General features: G+C 36.5%; 1 protein-coding gene across 8 annotated transcripts in view; it reads left to right on the top strand.

Moving 5' to 3' along the window:
• FOCAD (focadhesin) overlaps positions 1–17765 on the top strand; it is a 289039-nt gene that overhangs the window by 213098 nt on the left and 58176 nt on the right. For all 8 annotated transcript variants that reach the window (XM_032300072.1, XM_032300075.1, XM_032300076.1 and 5 more), the window contains 5 exons: positions 665–753; positions 4662–4706; positions 9117–9225; positions 11781–11897; positions 14710–14948. In XM_032300072.1, the coding sequence (XP_032155963.1) occupies positions 665–753; positions 4662–4706; positions 9117–9225; positions 11781–11897; positions 14710–14948 (599 nt within the window). The remainder of the gene's footprint in view (positions 1–664; positions 754–4661; positions 4707–9116; positions 9226–11780; positions 11898–14709; positions 14949–17765) is intronic.

The following is a 17765-nucleotide window of genomic DNA, read 5'->3' as shown; positions in this document are numbered from 1 at the left end:
AATTGGTGATGGAGTAGAGGGGGAAGCATCTAATTAAAATAATTCTGAGTAAGAAAATGGAAAAGATAATACATATTTAAAGGACTTGAACTTAAAGGGACAATTTTAGCTGTATTTTTATCACAAGGTAGAAGTTGGGAATTATGGTATCTATTTGTATAAGTTCACTCAAGAAATAGAAGTGTAATGTGGAGCTGTTGGAGAATAGCTTAAGTTGTATCGTACCTGAATCTTAAGTGGTGTATACTTTATCCAACTTGTTTTCTCCTTTTCTGTTATAATACTGGTATATGGCCTCCAATCTTGGTATATTTTGATGTTAGCTAAAATTTTCAGTTGCTAACAAAGGCAGATTCACTAGCATGTAGGAGATTTGATAAATGGGGCCACTGAAATTCAAATTCAATTAGGTAGGTATCCCAAAATGAAATTTTCTGCACTACATTTGCCAAACATACAGCTTTTCTAGGATGTTACCTCTAGTGAATGTAAAAAGCCTTAGCATTGATGTGATTTCTCCTCACACATCCTCTTTCATAATCTAATATTCTATCAGGAACGCTTAAGGCCAAATGGGAAAGGATATATCTGTGTTTTCCAAAGAAATTTTAACATCACTTCAGCCATCGGTTTGCATGCTGATTTATGCTATGATTGTTTGCAGGGAAGACTAGGAGAGCTGGAATTGCAGTTAAAACATGGAAAAGAAGGACCTGAGGAGGTGCAGTACAAAAAAAGCACAGCCTGGCTCTGGTAAGGGTTGGTGTTCAGATGCTCATTATTTGTCATGGGAAGTGAGCTATGAGGGGAAAGGTAACTACTTTAAAGGGTTTAAGATTGGTGGGAGTGACTTCTGTATGAGCCTGAAGGGGAACAAGATGTGTTTTTTTTTGTTTTTTTTTTAACCCATTCCCTAGATATAAGATGGAGAGCTTTATTTATAAATTACACACACACACACACACACACACACACACACACACACAATCTAAAACAATATGGAAACAGCTTGTTTTTTCCCTTTTCCACCTGTAACTGATTATTTTATATGCTTTTGAATGAAAAATTCTGTTTTTCCCACTCCATTCATTGCTTTCCTACCTCACATGTAGTCAAGGATTACTTCTGCCCTCCTCTGCTCCCCTCTCCCCCAAGACATAATTATTAAGAGCAACTTTACCATGTCATGGCTTTAATTTCTTGGGCAGACATTTCCTAGGGAACTCCCACTATGTTACCTACAAATACATAAGTGCTCGCTCATTAAAAGCAGCTTAAAGTGTTACATGGGTGGAGAAGAACACCCTATTGGATTTGTGTTTCACCAGCCTAAGTGTAAGTATAAAGTGCCTCAAGTGTAAATGGCATTGTCTACAACCAAAGGTTGCTTTAATCTAAAAATCTGGCCAAAGGTTATTTGATTATAGGTTTTCATTGACTGACAATTGGCTCATGTAGAAAAGCAGAAACTGTGTGTTTGATTAATTGTATTCTAAATTAATTTTCTAGATTTATTAAAAAATAGCAATGAAGTTTAAAACATTATGATACTGGATTCAGGATTAGATGGTTTTGCTTCCTATTTGCTCTTTTGCATCTATTTTTAATTTTATCATCTGAAAGCAATAATTGGTGAGAGTAGTATATTTGCCAAGTTCTTTAAAATACATAGAGAGACCTATGGATATATATTCCTGGTGAAACTCATGGGCCATGTATATATGATTATAAAGGAGATAAGTCCCTAGAAATTTCTTAAGAATTATAGGCCGGATGCAGTGGTTCATTCCTGTAGTCCCAGCACTTTGGGAGGCCAAGGCAGGTGGATCATTTGAGCCCAGGAGTTCAAGACCAGCCTGGGCAACATGGAGGAATCCTGTCTTTCAGAAAAAAAAAAAAAAAAAAAAAAAAAAAAACAGAATAATATAGTTAAATCTGCAGTAACTGATAAGCTACCTTGAAGTGAGCTCTTCAGCATCCCTACTCAATTGAAACACAATCCCAAAGTGAAGTCAAGTCATCACTTGATTTATTATTTCAAAAAGTGTTTATTGTTTGTCATGTACCAGGTACTGTTCTAAGCACAGAAGAACAGCATTGAACAAAGCCCCTTCTTTGTCCTTCCAAAGTTAAAACTTGAGTAGATGGAAATGTATAATAAGCAAAGAAACATAGGGAATATGATAGAAATTGATTCATGGAAGAAAAATAAAACATGATGGAGTAGAGAATGAATGAGGCTTGGGGGAGGTTGCAGGGTGGCATTACCCTTTTCTGTAGGGTGTTCAGGAGTCTCTTTAATAATATGACATTTGAATGAGACCTGAAAGAAGTGGTGGTGTGAGCCAAGCTGATATCTGGAGAAGAGCGTTCTAGGAAAAAGAAACAGTGAATTCTTCATAGGCCCTGGATGTGTACCTGGCAATGCCTGTGTGGCGTGGATGAGAGCAAGGATGGAAGCAGTAGACATAAGAGCAGAGAAGTTTGGGAGATCACAGGGTGGAGAATCTTTGTTGATACGAAGAGGACTTTGTGAGTAAGGTGGAGAAATATTGACAGATCTTAATCAGAGGATCTGACTGATGATTTTAAATTTAGCTGTTATGTTGAAAATATACTCTGGGGGCCATGGTTAGGAGTCTGTTGTAATAATTTAGGCAAGAGATAATCATTTTAGATTAGGATATTACTGGTGGACAATTAAATTGATTTTGATTCTATTTTAAGGCAGATATATGTTTTAAATGCTAATAATTGAAATGAACGATGTGAAAGAAAGAAAGATAACCCAAGATTTTAACTCTAAACGAAAGCATGCCATTTCCATTTAAGACAAGGAAGACTAGAGCAAAGCAGGTCTGCATAGGGTAGGAATCAGGTTTCGGACTTGGGCCTGAGATGCCTCATTAGCCTCCAGTTAAAAATAGCAAACAGGTTGTTGACTAGTCTAGAGTTCTAAGGAGAGCACAGTGCTAGAGAGATGAGTTTAGGAAATGTCAGCATATTGATAGCATTTAAATTCATGATACTGGATGAGGTCACTTAGGGATTGAGTAACGAAAGAGAGTTCCAAAGAATGAGGCCTGGTTCTATGTTTAGGGGTGGGGAAGATGAAGAGGGAACCTATAAAGCAGATGGACAATTAGTTATCCATGATGTAGGAAGAGAACAAAAAGAGAGTAAAACCTTAAAAGCCAAGGAAAGAAGGCCTTATACGAAAGGAGCAACCAACTGTGTCAAATGCTGCTGATAGGCAGCGAAGATAGGGACTGAGAATTGAGCGTTAGATTCAGTCTCCTGAAGGTAATTGGTGATCATGACAGGAGCTGTTTTGGTAGAGTTGTTGAGGTAAAAGCCAGGTTATAGAAGGACCTAGAGAGTGGAAGGAAGTAACTAGGGTCATCAAGCATAAATAATCTTTTACAGGAGTTTTGATGTGTAACAGACCAAGAAATGGGGCAACAGCTGGAGGGCTTGTTCTTCTTTCTTCTTTTAGAGGGTGGATATTACAGTATGTTCACATGCTAAGGGGAGTAATACAAGTAGACATGGAAAAATTGGTGATGCAGCAGAGAGGAGGGAGTAGAGAGGGAGCTCTAGTGTACAAGTGGAAGGTTTGACCTTAGATATAAGTATACATAGGTCATCATTTGTAAATATTCCATATTGACCCATGAACTATTACTTTAAATGGACTATATTCCATTTAGGAATACAGAAATTAGATAATATATTTTAGAGAAATTTACAGTCAAATGCTTTTAAAAAATACAAGATTAAGGTCTATAGGATGTGTTGCACCTGTCTGAAAAACTTGGCTCTTAAGATTGACTCATTCTCAGAGTGCTGAATAGCTAAGAGATTATTATATATCAAATGCAAATATTTATGAATGTCAATATAATTTATATTTAAATACAACTTTATAATATCTATAAAACCTTTGAATTTATAAAATTCAAAGTGTATATTGAAAATGATCCATTTAAAAAAGTAAATTTTACAGCCAGTGGTTGTTTTTTACTTTATCTTGAAAATTCTATGTTTAATTAAAAAATTAGGGCCTATAAATATTTGAATTGTGCATACCTTCTGTCCAACCCACAAGTATAATTGTTTTATTTTGGCTTTCCCATGATAATAGAACCAAAGTTTGAAATTGCATTTTCTATACACACATAGCAACTGTTTCATATATGCAATTTGGAAATTGGAAAATGATGTTTTGGTGAGCTCACATGTGAAAAAGAGAGAATTTCTTAGTCATTTTGGGCTTCTAAATACCACCACATTGAAAGGGTTAGGATTTCAATATATGAATTTGGTGGGGGATGCAAACATTCAGTCCGTCGAAGAGAGTAACATAATGGATACTTGTATATAATGGACACTCCATCAGAGATGATACTGTTAGTACATGCCCCCTCAATTACACATTCACCTCCTCCCTACCTCTACTCAGTGACGTCATGAACAGAAAGGTGAAGCTGTCTTTGAAGCAAAGCTCTTATTACAGTTCTTTCACCTTACACTAAAATTCTACATGTATAGTTTTAAGATCAGGAGTCATTGCTGGAGGTTCTTATTAATTGATGAAAAAGGGAAAGGAATGAGTTCTTGTTCTAACATAAACTCATATTTGTTTTCCATCTTTATTTCAGGATTAGAGACATGCTGACTGATGAGATCACCAAGACAGCTGCAAAGTAAGATCCATTTAGTCTCTTATCAGACATTTCTTATAAATACATTTTCCTTGCAGGTACATACATTTCCTCCTTTTAGGGCATTTCATAACTTTAAGGATTTTAGAGTACTTTTAAATTATTTTTTAAAAATTGTTACCCTTTCTTATGATAGGTGAATTCTTACTACATGTCTTTTTGTGAAAATACATAGGGATTGGTACCAGATATAACTTTTATATCAGGAGTCACTGAAGTTGAGCCCTTGCTGTATACCTAACAAATGACATGTGCTTTTAAAGGATTGTCATTTAGTTCAAGAGGATTAAAAAAAAAAAAAAAGAAAAGAAATCCTTGCTAATCTGAGTTATGTGGGTAGTACTTCATTTTGTTCCATTGGTGTTACTGGGTTCGGCATTTCTAAAAATTGAATTTTTAAATAGTAGAATCTAATGCAAAGGCCCATTAAAAAGGCAAAAAAGGCAGTTTTAGTCATATGCTTATGGTTTTAACAAAAATTAGTTGAGTGTCACTGCCTTTATGCTTCTTATTTACCTTAAGCCAACTCTCACTAAAAAATTTTACCTGAATGAACTTGCTTGACCAATCTCTTCAAATTCCTTTGTTAATAAGCTGACTAACTGTTCCTGGTAGTAAGTTACATGCCACTTACACTCACTTCCTTCCACTGTCTCTTCTAACTGCTGCCATTTCTGTTTCTCTCCTTTCTTTTTAGCCCCCAACTAACACAGGTAAACCTTTGACCCAAAGGTTTTCATGTATTGAAAGTCCATATCATCTAGAAATTTTTAAATTGTAGTGTAGTTTATCCTTTTCCTGTCCCAAAATCTTCTGTAGCTAGATTTTGCCTTAAAAACAAAACAAAATAAAAACAAAAAAATGATCTACCTTAGAGTTAGCTTTCTATCAGTAATTTCTTAAACAGACACTAACTGTGAAGTCTGATCTCAGCAGATTATCACTATTCAGCCTCGTGTCTTCTGGCTAAAGAAAAATAGAAGTGACAGTCCTCCCCTGACTCAGTCCCATGGAAGGCACTGGGAAATATCTGTTGACAAAATGAAAACTAAAGTACAGAGAACTTAGACAGAGACTCATTCGTGTCTGTTTTTCCAGTTTGGTGAATTGCAGACACAGTAGGAGAGGGCTCAGTTGCATATCAGAGAGGGAGGGGGTGCTGGGATGACAATGTAGGCTGTCTTTGACTTTTACTTTTCATAGTTTGTTCTCTTATGTAGTCTACTTATATCCTTTTAAAAGCTGTGCTCTGACATTTACAGCCAAAAGCTTGAATGAAGAAGAAACTACCAACTTTCTACTAAAGCAAACTATGATTTCTCCCATCTAGTAGCTATTGCAATTTTTCATACTAAAGTTTTATTCCAATGTGACTATAATCTTAGATTCACAAAGCGTCACTGTGTGACTAATACCTAAAGGAAGTGTGTTCACATTTTCAGTGATATAGAGTGAAAATAATTCATGTTCTCATGGCATTACCTTCTCATCAAAACTTACAAAGTATCTTGTAGACCTTATTTTAATAAAGCAATCCTGACAAGACTAGGAATGGCAGCAAGTGAATAAGAGATGGGTCACAGAGCAGGGGAAAAGAATCATTTTGTCACCTTGTCTTTGCTCCTTCCCACTGGCTTCCTCTAACCCTGTGAGGCCTTCACCACTGCCCCTTGCCAGCTTAGCTCTCCATTCTGTAGCTATATAGCTGTCGCAGCTGATTTGGGTCAGGGTAGGGCTTCTTTTGTTCAGAGCTAGAAGTTAAATGCAAAAAGTAAAATACCAATTCTGGGATGATCCTAATTTGTTCATTTAAGAACATTTTTAAAGCTTCAAGGATAGGGCTAAGAGAGAATCAGAACACATATAAACCTGATAATTGATGTAAATTTATTTCCATTATTTATTAAACAGATTTAAACCTGAAGATAAAAATCCCTGAAGTACTGAGTCACGTTACTAATATGTAATGTAATACTTTGTTCCTAAGAAAGCATCATGGTAGCTCATCCTTCCTTGTGCTTTTTAATTAGATTAATAACATCATTTTGTTTTAAAGGACAATTTAATTAAAATGTCAGTGGCGCTGCATAGATAAATACTGTACCAATGCTGACATGTTATTATGCAAATTAGTTGCTGTCATTTGACTGGTAGAGGATAGTTACTCGAGCAACAAGGTGATGAGTTTTTACTGAACCAGTTACAGATTTCCATTTCTCCAGCTCCTCCTTGAATTTGTTTTACTAAGTGTGTATTGAGTACCTTCTATCCATAAGTCATTGTGGTAGGCATGAAGGGAACATGAAGATGATTAAGAATTACTCCTGGTACCTTTGTGAAATATGTAATTTGGCCTAGGGCTGCATTGTGTAGAGTGGACTAGGTTTTTAATTCAAATATTGTTGTCCAAATATGAATGTGTTCATTCTGCAACCAAAGATCTTATTACCAGTGGCTTTAAATAAATTTTTCTCCATTAGTTAAGAATAATACATACTCAGGTATGTCAACACTAGTGAAGGATTTGAAATAAAATAGTTGTTGGTACTGTTAAACTGAGGCTAATTTCTTTCAGAATTTTGGGGTTAAAAATGGCTTTTTATGTTACCTTATCTAATACCTTGGTTTTGTGACATTTGATACCCAGATTCTAGTGACCTTGTGTTTTCTGCAGGGTAATAAAAACTGAGAATCTAATTCTCATACCACTCAGAATTCGAAACTATTTTTAAAACTCACCTTTAGAAATTCATGACCATTTTGCTGTAGGAAAGGCCTCACGACATTCTGTGAAAAGAGATAATTTTAGAAATAAAGTATTTAATTTTGTTTTTGTTAAATGATTTTATGGCTAGGGCATCTAGGAACTACCACATCTCACTTGTTTCCTTGTGTTTGCTTAGTGTTTTCTTATTATCTATATGAGTGCTCAGTAATTGTCTTTGGAGAACTCTAGCAAAACCCAGGTTAGAACCATCTGCTTACGCCTGAAGGCTTCCTTCCCATTTTGTCTTCCAACCCTCCCCATTATAAATGTTGATGTCTTACTAACTTTTGACCGACCTCATGGAGGAATAAACTGAGGTGGGGCGGGTGAACAAAATGATCATGCCTTCAAGCCTTCACAGAGCTTAACCATTCTAAAGTGGAAGGGAGACATGGGTGAATAGATTGATGGAAGGACTTGTTAATGGCAAGTCCTGAGTCCCATTCTTACCAAATGGAAGCAGAATTGCAAGAACACATGTATACACCAACAATTTAATACCCACTGACTCAGGTGTTCAATTGTGACTGCGGCTTGGGACTGGAGGTAGTAGGCTTGTTTAGGGAGCAGGGTTGAAAATCTTCCTTATCCCTCATATCTGTTCTACTTCTGCCCTGAGCTAAGCAGGAAGCGGTTCTTGGAGCATACACCGAATTCAGAGTCAGATTTCAAGTCCAGATTTTGGGGAACATTGTCTGTATTTATGGAAACCCACATTGTAGGGCTGAGAACGGAACTATCTGATGGTATGGGAGCTCTATTACTGGAGTTCTGTTATAACAGAATTGGCAATCCTAGAGCATCTCATTGGTGCCCCATAGGGGACTTTATAGGATCAGCTTAGAGTTATGTAATAATATTAAATGCACATTTTCAAGTGGTGAGTATATTTAAAAGGTTCAGGTTTTTATGTTAAATTTAGAATTCAAACGTAAGAGTTTCTTGCTAATATTAGAAGACTACCATTTAGATGATATAAAAAGGCAACTTTCAGTCCAAATAGTCTAAAAACAGTTGTTTTTTATTTGCATCCTATCTGGGGTCTCCAGATTATATTACAAACTGGCCTTAAGGTTGATAGCTTTCCCATATTAAGAGAAAGGAGAGGATAATAATGAGTGAGAAAAGCTGCCGTGTGTCAAGTTGTAAGGTATGCAGTCTGAATTGGTTTGCTTGAAGCCAGTTCAACATACCAGAGCTTCAGAGAAGCCAAAGGCCATTCTATTCTGCTGGGCTTATTGACATAACTGTCTTGGTTATGTTTTTAGAACAAATCAGTATTTTTAAATTGGCCAAAGATGACACAGAAGAGAGCCTAGGAAATGTAATGTTAAATGATGAAATAAAAATTTAGGAAGCATCAACTTACTAAGCTTGGATTTTTCAGTTATAAAAAGGCATAATGACCCATGCATTGATAAGAAGAGTTCAGAATCGGCCCTGGAGTCAGAAGGGAAGGAAAGAAACTGTTGGCTTCAGGGAACAAACAGACCTACTTTTACAAGATTTTGTAAAAGAATACAAGTTGCTTTTTGAGTTCATCTACCCTCCTATATTATTAGCTCTTTCTCTTCTCCTAGTTTAATACCAAAGTTCCCTGTTGAAAATTTTTTCCTTTTGAACAGGGAGAGTCCAGTAGTGAAAGGCAATGCGCTGTTAGCCCTAAGCAGCCTTGCGGTCGTCGTATGTAGACATGAAGCCAGCCTCTCCTCAGACTCTGATGGGCTCCTGGAGGTTAGTTGGGGTGATTTAAACAATTGGGTTTTCATTGTGTCTTTTTAGGCCTGGTTTTAGGTAGCCTGGCTATAGGCCTACAGCGTTAGATTCTGTGATTATGGCACCAAGTTATAGTACTTAATGGGACTTTATACTGTGAACCTTAGTGTCTTCCTGACTTTGCTGCTTTTCTGTTTTCCTTTCTTCATCACAGTTAAGTGGTCATTTCTATTTGAAGGTGCCAATAGGGGTTATCTTTTTGTGATTACATCAATAGTAACCAATCTTACGAGGTTAACTAGGCTTACTGAAAGTGAACAATGCTGTCAAAATGATAAATAAGCAGTGTTTATTGACTGAAAAAAATGTACTTTGCATTTTAATTGTAGATGTCAATGACAAAGTGCCTATTCATTTTTGCAAGGCAGTTATTTCTTAATTAAACATGGTGAACTGGCCACTGTTCATTTCCAGTGTACTTTCTTGGATAATTTATATCTGTCTAAATAAAAAGGCATGGATTTATTCTTGTTTTAAGCCTTATTATCTGGTAGCTATCACCATCTAGAGACAATATAACTGAGTTGTTAAAAAATAAAGGCTTTGGAGTAAGAAAGTCTTGTATTTAGATCCTATGACTTCTACCTACTACCTCTATGGCATATTTGTAGCAATTTCCTCTTTTAGAGCCAATTTCCCCATCTATAAAATGGAAGGATAACAACACTCACCAGATACGATTATCAGAAGGATTAAATGAATTAATATATGTAAAGCACAGCAGCCCATAGATGCTAAGCTCTCATTAATAATAGTCTTTCAAAGTTATTCAGTCTGTCTCTGTCCTCAAGGAGTATCTTATGGGCTATCTGTATTCTTCCTTTTTTTTTTTTTTTTTTATTTTGGGGTTTTTGGTGGTACACTAAAAAAAACAACTTTAATGACTCATTTAAACAAAAAAGGAACAGGAAGTATATGGAATCTAGATGCCCATGGAATTGAAGGCAAAACTTAAAAACTGAGTTTTGGGAAGAACAAGAACCAAGGCAAGTTGGGGAGTCCAGACCACAGGTACTAACAAAACATCTCTGCAGACCACCTCCAGTGGTCCAGAACAACCTCAGTCATTTATTTTCCTTCTATCATTTACTTAAAATTCAGAGTCCCTTGGGTCCTAGGCCTACCCCTTGGATAGTGTAGGACAGCTAGCTTAATGGAGCATTTAACTAACCTCCAAATAGTGGGGAAGATGGAACTCCACAAAGGTTTCTATTACCAGTAAACAGAGAATAGATGCTGTGTGGCAAAAGCCACAGGTATATATCCCATATAGGGAAGGGAAAGAGGCCAAAGGATTATTGTAAGAATGATACTAGTTTAGTACGCTGTGGAAATTTGCTTTTAAACTTAGAACCTTCTGACAAGAAAGATGGACATTTTATAGAGAAGAAATGTTTCATGTCTTTCAAAGAGCCATGGAGTATTTTAGCAGAGGCAACATGCTGCTTAGATCTACAATCTAAAAAGTCAGTGCCTCTTTCTATAATCCCTTCATTTTGGTGTTATTTTTGTCAAACTATCAGTTATACAGTAATTTTCCCCAGTAATAATGGAGTCTAGCTCAGAGTTTGAGTTCCAGCCTCTCTTACTTTCTCCTCCCCACCAACACACCCCAACACACATTGAGAAGGCACACAGTCCAATGATGGGACTTTGCTTTTATTTGTGATGATCTTGTCTTTGGCTATTGCTCAATGCAAATTCAAGACCTCTTTTTTGATTAAAGTTGAAACTTTCAAACATTATTCAAATCTGCATATGACCACCAACAAAAGATCTGAAGATGTAAGAGCCTTGTTTGATTTAAAGAATTACAAGAAATCCAAGGACATAACACTGGATGAGTTTGCACCACCTGAGAGTTGCCATATGACTTAATGAATGCTTTTGACATCCATGGTTATGAGTGACTTTAATAACCAAGTTTTATTTTTAATGAGTGGGGTTTTGTTGTTTTGTTTTTATGTTGTCTCTTTCCTCTTCTTTTTCAAACTGAACATAATTCATGTTTTCTACCTAATCTTTTACTTAGCTGGGCAAATGTTGTCAACATTCTTGAAATGGCAGCTAAATGGTAATAGTTACCAGAAACGCTAGACATGTTGATCAGAATTTTGTGGGCTGTTTATTGCCTCCTTTGTCAAATAAGTCATAGAATTGAGAAATTTTGAGTTGTGTTTTTTTCACATTTCTCATTTTAACCTCCATATTACACAGGAGAGCTCTGAAGGGCTCTTGAATTATTCTGTTTTGCAGCCTCTATCCTCTTGCTTCTGCTAACTCGTGCATAAAAGGTAATCTTATTTCTTTTGGGGCACAGGTGAGGATGTATATTTGTCAATTACCTGTACACCGCATATGTGCATGCTCATAGGCCAGGCAGATGAAGTTTACTTTTTGATAACCGCACTTTATTGTTTAATATAGAAGGGGGTTGTACCCTGGATTTAGAAATGATCTTTAGATTTGTTTTCTTTTTTCCATAATCATTTCATGTTTTTATTCACCTGCAGGTTCAACCTAATTTCCTTTCAATGAAAGATTGGATTTCCATGGTACTTGATACTCTCTTGGTCATTGTGGATAGCCATTACCAACCCAGAGGGCAACTTCTCTCCTGGTTTTATTATGTAAGTACAAAAAATAAATAATCAGAAAACTCAGGGGTTGACTCTTATAACATCAGTTGTTCACATGAAATCCATTATATAGGCTGGGAGCGGTGGCTCATACCTGTAATCCCAGAACTTTGGGAGGCTGAGGCAGGTGGATCACCTGAGGTTGGGAGTTTGAGATAAGGCTGACCAACATGGAGAAACCCCATCTCTACTAAAAATACAAAATTAGCTGGGCGTGGTGGTGCCTGCATGTAATCCCAGCTACTTGGGAGGCTGAGGCAGGAGAATGATTGAACCCAGGAGGCGGAGGTTGCAGTGAGCCAAGATCATGCCATTGCACTCCAGCCTGGGCAACAAGAGCAAAACTCCATCTCAAAAAAAAAAAAAAAAAAAAATCTATTATATAGTGTATTCTCTGCCCTGGCTATTTGTTAGAATCACCTGGGGAACTTTAAATACACATACACACACAAGAAATATTATATAAAAAATATAAATATTATATATGTAAATTATGAGAAATATGTGTGTAAATATATATGTATATATGCATGTATAACGTGAAATATTTGTATGGAAATAAATATATGTGTAAAAGAAATACTGATGTATAGTTCCCACTGCTGATGTAATTGCTCATGGATTAATTTCAGATATCAGCATTTTGAGAGCTCTCTCAGTTATTCTAATGTGTAGTCAGGGCCAAGAGCTACAGTTGTAGTAGAGTCAATGTTGGCTGAAATATGGGGATTCCAAATTTCTAGTCTTAGCTTTTTTCATTTCAGGTTGTGTGACCTTGGGCAATTTACTCCACCTCTTTGAGCCTTTTTGTCCTTATTTTATAAAATGAAGGAATTGAACAATATCATCTGTAGCAATTGTAGCCCTTGCTCCTAATGAAAGCAAAAATTAATGCATTGCCAACTTTCTAAAAGATTGTAAAGATCACATAATACGCTTTATGTAAAAATGTTTTGAAAACTGTGAAATACTCTGTAAGTACAAAGTTAATGTTGTTGATCATTTAAAAAAAAAAGCCACAAGCCACCTGTTACCTATCCTCAGTCTTAATGGTAGTATTCAAAGATTTGAAGCAAAAATGAGAAAACACTATTTTGTTCAAGTTTCCTTTTCCTTTTATTGGTCATAGTGCATGCTTTATTTCCATATCTGTGTAGAACTATTTTGGTCCTACCCTATTGCTATCCATTGCTTAGGGAATTATAATGATCATGGGACAGTCAGCTGAGTGGCAGGGGATTATAGTTGATTTTAATAAAAATAGAACACAGATTCTGAACTGTTGCTAAGATCACGAATTTAGCCTAAAACGTCATTGCCTAAGGTCTTCTCTGTATATTGTGTGTGCCACTGTCCTCTTGCCCTTGGGAAGATCTGGTATGTATTCATTTGGGACTTTGGGTTTAGAGCGAGATTTTTAACCATAGTTTAGATAAAACAATGACTTACCAGATGATGTAGAATTAAATTGAAAGGTAAATTTTGCTCAAAATGTTAATTGCTTAATGATGATTTGCTTTCTATCAGAAGTGTTCTTATTCCTTTGATGATGAATGAAACCTTTAGATGCTTATACGGAGGTCTTTGTAATAACTATCTAGTTCAGATATTCACCAGAGCAGGACACTGTATGAAATTTCTCATGTGCTACTTAGTTCTTGCAAACCAATAAAAATAATCTCTTTACTAGTCAGCTCTGATTGCCTCTTACCTTTGTGATTTTTGCATTACCATACTTTTCAAAGCCCTGTTTCAAAAGTCACTTTATTTCCTGTGTGCTACCAGCTGGGTCATTTTGAGTAGCATTATTATTAAAATAGTGCTATATTAAAGTGTAACTTAGTACTTGTTTGATTTTTATCCTTAAAGTATCAAAGCTTAGAGAGCAAATGGGCCTAGAATTAAAAACACATTTTAATGTGCTTTGATTGCAAGGGACAACACCGCTTTTATGGTGTGTCTGAAATTTTAAATTGGATAATAGTGAGGAATGATAAATGGGCTTTCTTTCCCACTTGAGACATATTTGTATATGTATATAATGTCTGGTAGAGCTCTCTAACATGGGATTCATATAGAAGCTGTTCATATTCAGCGGCTCTGTCATTTTATTAGGGCTGTTATTCATTTCTTTTCCCATAATTACATGTAGGAAGGGGCATATAGGGCTCTCCATTTCATTTTGAATAGCTGGTTATTGCTTTGTAACCAAAGGCTTTTAGGATTTCAACTTCCTTTTTAATTAAAAGGAATTAACCCCCTGTAGGAAATAATCCATCTATTGGAAAGTGTTCCCACCAAAAATTTTGGGAGATGTGCCAATAGATGTGCCTGTGCTAAATTTATACTTGTTTCTCCATACTAAACTTAAACCCTTTTCCTCCCTTTTCCTTTCTTTCCTGGAAAACTCCTAGCTTTCTGGACGTTTATAATGTGGCAAGCTCAGATAGATTCACTTTGGTGTTTTTTAATACATATACTTGTGAGGTTTTAGGAACACTGAAATTGTTTCAGGCCTTATAGGAGGGAATTTATAACCTTTAAAAAGAGGGCACTTGTAGTTTGTTTTTTCAAATTTAAAAGGATATTATTAATCCATTTTTTAGTGGCACAATATTTCAATAATGAAAACATAACCTATAGACAAAAACATTTGGATTTTTAAAAAATACATTGTTTTTGGTGTTGGCAGGGGTGGATCTAAGAGAAGCTTGTATGGTTGTATAGCGCTTTTGCGATAGGTATGCTTCCTGAGGTTTTAAACAAAAGGCTAACCCTGTTTTCTTTCTCTGGCATGTCCTAGAAGTCCTATTCTGGTGAAAACACAGCTAGTGCCATTGCCCGTTCTGCTGCCGCCACGGCTTTGTCTCTCCTTGTGCCAGTATTCATTATCTCTTGCAAAGAGAAGGTTGAGGAAATCCTGAACATGCTGACTGCCAGGTTACCTGGGAAACCAAGTGCTGATGAGTCTCAAGCCGTGCAAATCCACATGGGCCTTGCTTTAGGGATGTTTCTCTCTCGCTTGTGTGAAGAGAAACTCAGGTACAGTTTATTAAAATATTTCTGCTTTTCTTTGTGATTTTTTGCAAAGGATTTTGCACCCATATACACATATACATAAACATGGTATCTGAGCAATACGTGTTTGTTAAACTTTCTGAGATGGGCAAGTTGATCCTTTTTTCTTCTTTACAAGTACATTTACTTTTCTAAAATACCATCATGAGGGTATTAATATATCTTAAGGGTTGCTAGTATTAAAGTGAAAATCATCTCATGCTTAAATGAAAGCCCTGGGTACCTATGTGTGGAAGACATGAGAAAAGTCTAATCTTATGGTGTTACAAATAAAAAGCTTCTTTTTTTTTTTCTTGTTATCTGGGATGAAAATAATTGCCAGTCTTTTATCGATATCACTGTAAAATGGGAAGAGAGGATTGGCATACCTCTAGTGCCTAAGGGGTGTTGGGAGTCTCTGAATCACCTGAGATAGTACTACATGTACCCAGCTTTAAATACTGCTTTTTTCCTGTGCCTTGGCCAAATTTTTGTAATCCTTAAAGAGTCTTAATCTGTGCATATTATATTGTGTGCTTTGTTCACTTTGATTGCTCATTTTTGGACTGCTAACTTTACCCTAGAATGGAGCTAATGGAATAGACTCAGATGGAAAATTCCACTGAAGGAAAGGTTTTCTTCGTGTATAAGTCTTCTTTAGTTTTGTTGTTCATACTGCTTATTTATTTTATAGCAAATCTTAGAATTTTGTATATCTACATTGATTGTAGTGGGATACAACATGAGTATTTGCTTATCATGAATATTTCGATGTCAGCAACTTGGTATTTGGCTCTGTTTTCCTTCATTGGAAATAAGATAGTAGGAAGAGGCATTCTGTTGTGATATTAAATGTCTTTTAAATTCCCTGGTTGGCAGAAATTCCCTGTCCAAAGGCAAAAAAACAGTGTTGGTGTGGATAAAGTGGATGACACTATGCTCTATTTATTTCAGTTTGAGACAACTGATTAAGTTCTTCACAAACAGCAGTATGTGAAACTTCTATGTGAATTGCTATTGATTTGGGGGAATACCATATTTCAGATGATCATTTTCAGCTCTTAGAAACATCTGTCAGATGATTGGGATGATTCTCTTAGTCTTGGAGATTGTAAGTGCAGTGTGGCCAGAATATTCATTTTGTCCTATTCACCATCACTAATAAATATGGGTGTTGTTTTGGAGATGAGTAAAAAAGTGCCCTTTGCATGTAATTTGACTGTTACATATCTTGTGTGTGTGACAGAACACAAAGTATTTTTAAAGGCTTAAAACTTGAAAGTGATTTTTTTCCCTTTGCTACTATGCTACAAATGACAGTCTCTTCACCATCTGTGTTCATGCTCTTTCTTTGGTAGCTTTTCAAGCAACATGTTTTGCAACTAAAAATGAGCCGTGGCAGTTTAATTCTAGGCAACTCATTTCATCCTATTCTGGCTCTGACTTCTTTCTTCACTAAGTTAGGAGGAGACGCTGCTGCTTTTAGACTGACAAGCTTGCATTTGTGCTTAACTTAACCGTGCTGCCTGGAGAAACCTGTAATGATTCCCCCAAAACACTTGACCCTGGTTCCTAGGTTGCCTTTCACCCCTGTCTGTCTATAATTCACACCCAAAGGAAACGCTGGGCAAAGACATCAGAAGGCTCCTTCCTTGGCTGAGCATCCCCAGAATAACTACAAATTTTAACTCTACCTTAACATTCCTGTGTTTGATGGCATCCTCCTCCTCCGTGGGGCCTGTGTGTTAGTAATGCCATTACTAATATAATTATTCATGGTTCCCACCTTCCCAATTTGTTCCAATTGAGGAATCTGAAATATTTGCCTTTTGATACTAATAAGTGTTTTGCCAGGTAGTAACAGTGCTAACAGATAATTTCATTTTTGGAGAAAGTTTTAATTTTTTTCTAAAAGTGTTTTGAGAACTGTTGATTTTGACTAGTTAGTGACATCAAATGTCTCCCAGCATGGTCCTTTAATGGGAGCAGAATTAGGACAGTATGTTGGTTTTCAGAGATTAAGAAATCACCATGTACAAGAGAATAATGAATCACATCTGTAATCGCAGCACTTTGGGAGGCTGAGGCAGGCAGATCGCTTGAGGCCAGGAATCAGACTGGCATGGCCAACATAGCAAAACCCAGCCTCCACTGAAAATACAGAACTTAGCCAGGCATGATGGCGATGCCTGTAGTCCCAGCTACTGAGGGAGCTGAGGCATGAGAATTGCCTGAGCCCAAGAGGCGGAGATTGCAATGAGCTGACATTGCGCCACTGCCCTCCAGCCTGGGTGACAAAGCAAGACTCTGTCTCAAAAAAAAGAGATAATTATGAAAATCATATCATGTTTTGCTAAGGCTTAGGAAAAATTCTCTTGAATTTAAGTTCCAGTGTGGAATTTACTCAGAAAAATACTGAATATTGTTCCACAGCTTCTTGCTTCTGTCATAACCTCCAGAAAATATAAGTATGATGTCTTTAGCATTTGTTTAGAATATTTAAGTATATTTTACTCCAAAGGACAACTTTAGGAGGATTTATTTAGTTAAAGCTCTTAAGTCTGTGTGTGTAATGTGAGGGTGTGTGGCGGGGGGAGAGGGGCGGGGTTGGTGTTTTTTTAATTGCAAAAAAACTTTCACCTTGGGAAAAATTGCTATAGTCTTGGTTTGGGAAAATGTTTTAAGAAGTGCTCCGCCTGGTTGTCATTCCTAGAGTTACATTCCACTTAGCATGATCTGAAGTAGCAATATGAGAGTTAAGATGTAGGAACGTCTAGCTAATAAAATGTCACTGATGAAGCC

This window comes from Sapajus apella, unplaced genomic scaffold, assembly GCF_009761245.1.
Source record: "Sapajus apella isolate SASKATOON/1434 unplaced genomic scaffold, GSC_monkey_1.0 scaffold42, whole genome shotgun sequence".
NCBI lineage: Eukaryota > Metazoa > Chordata > Mammalia > Primates > Cebidae > Sapajus > Sapajus apella.
Note: the sequence above shows the minus strand (reverse complement) of the source record. Positions and strands in the feature narration are given on the sequence as shown.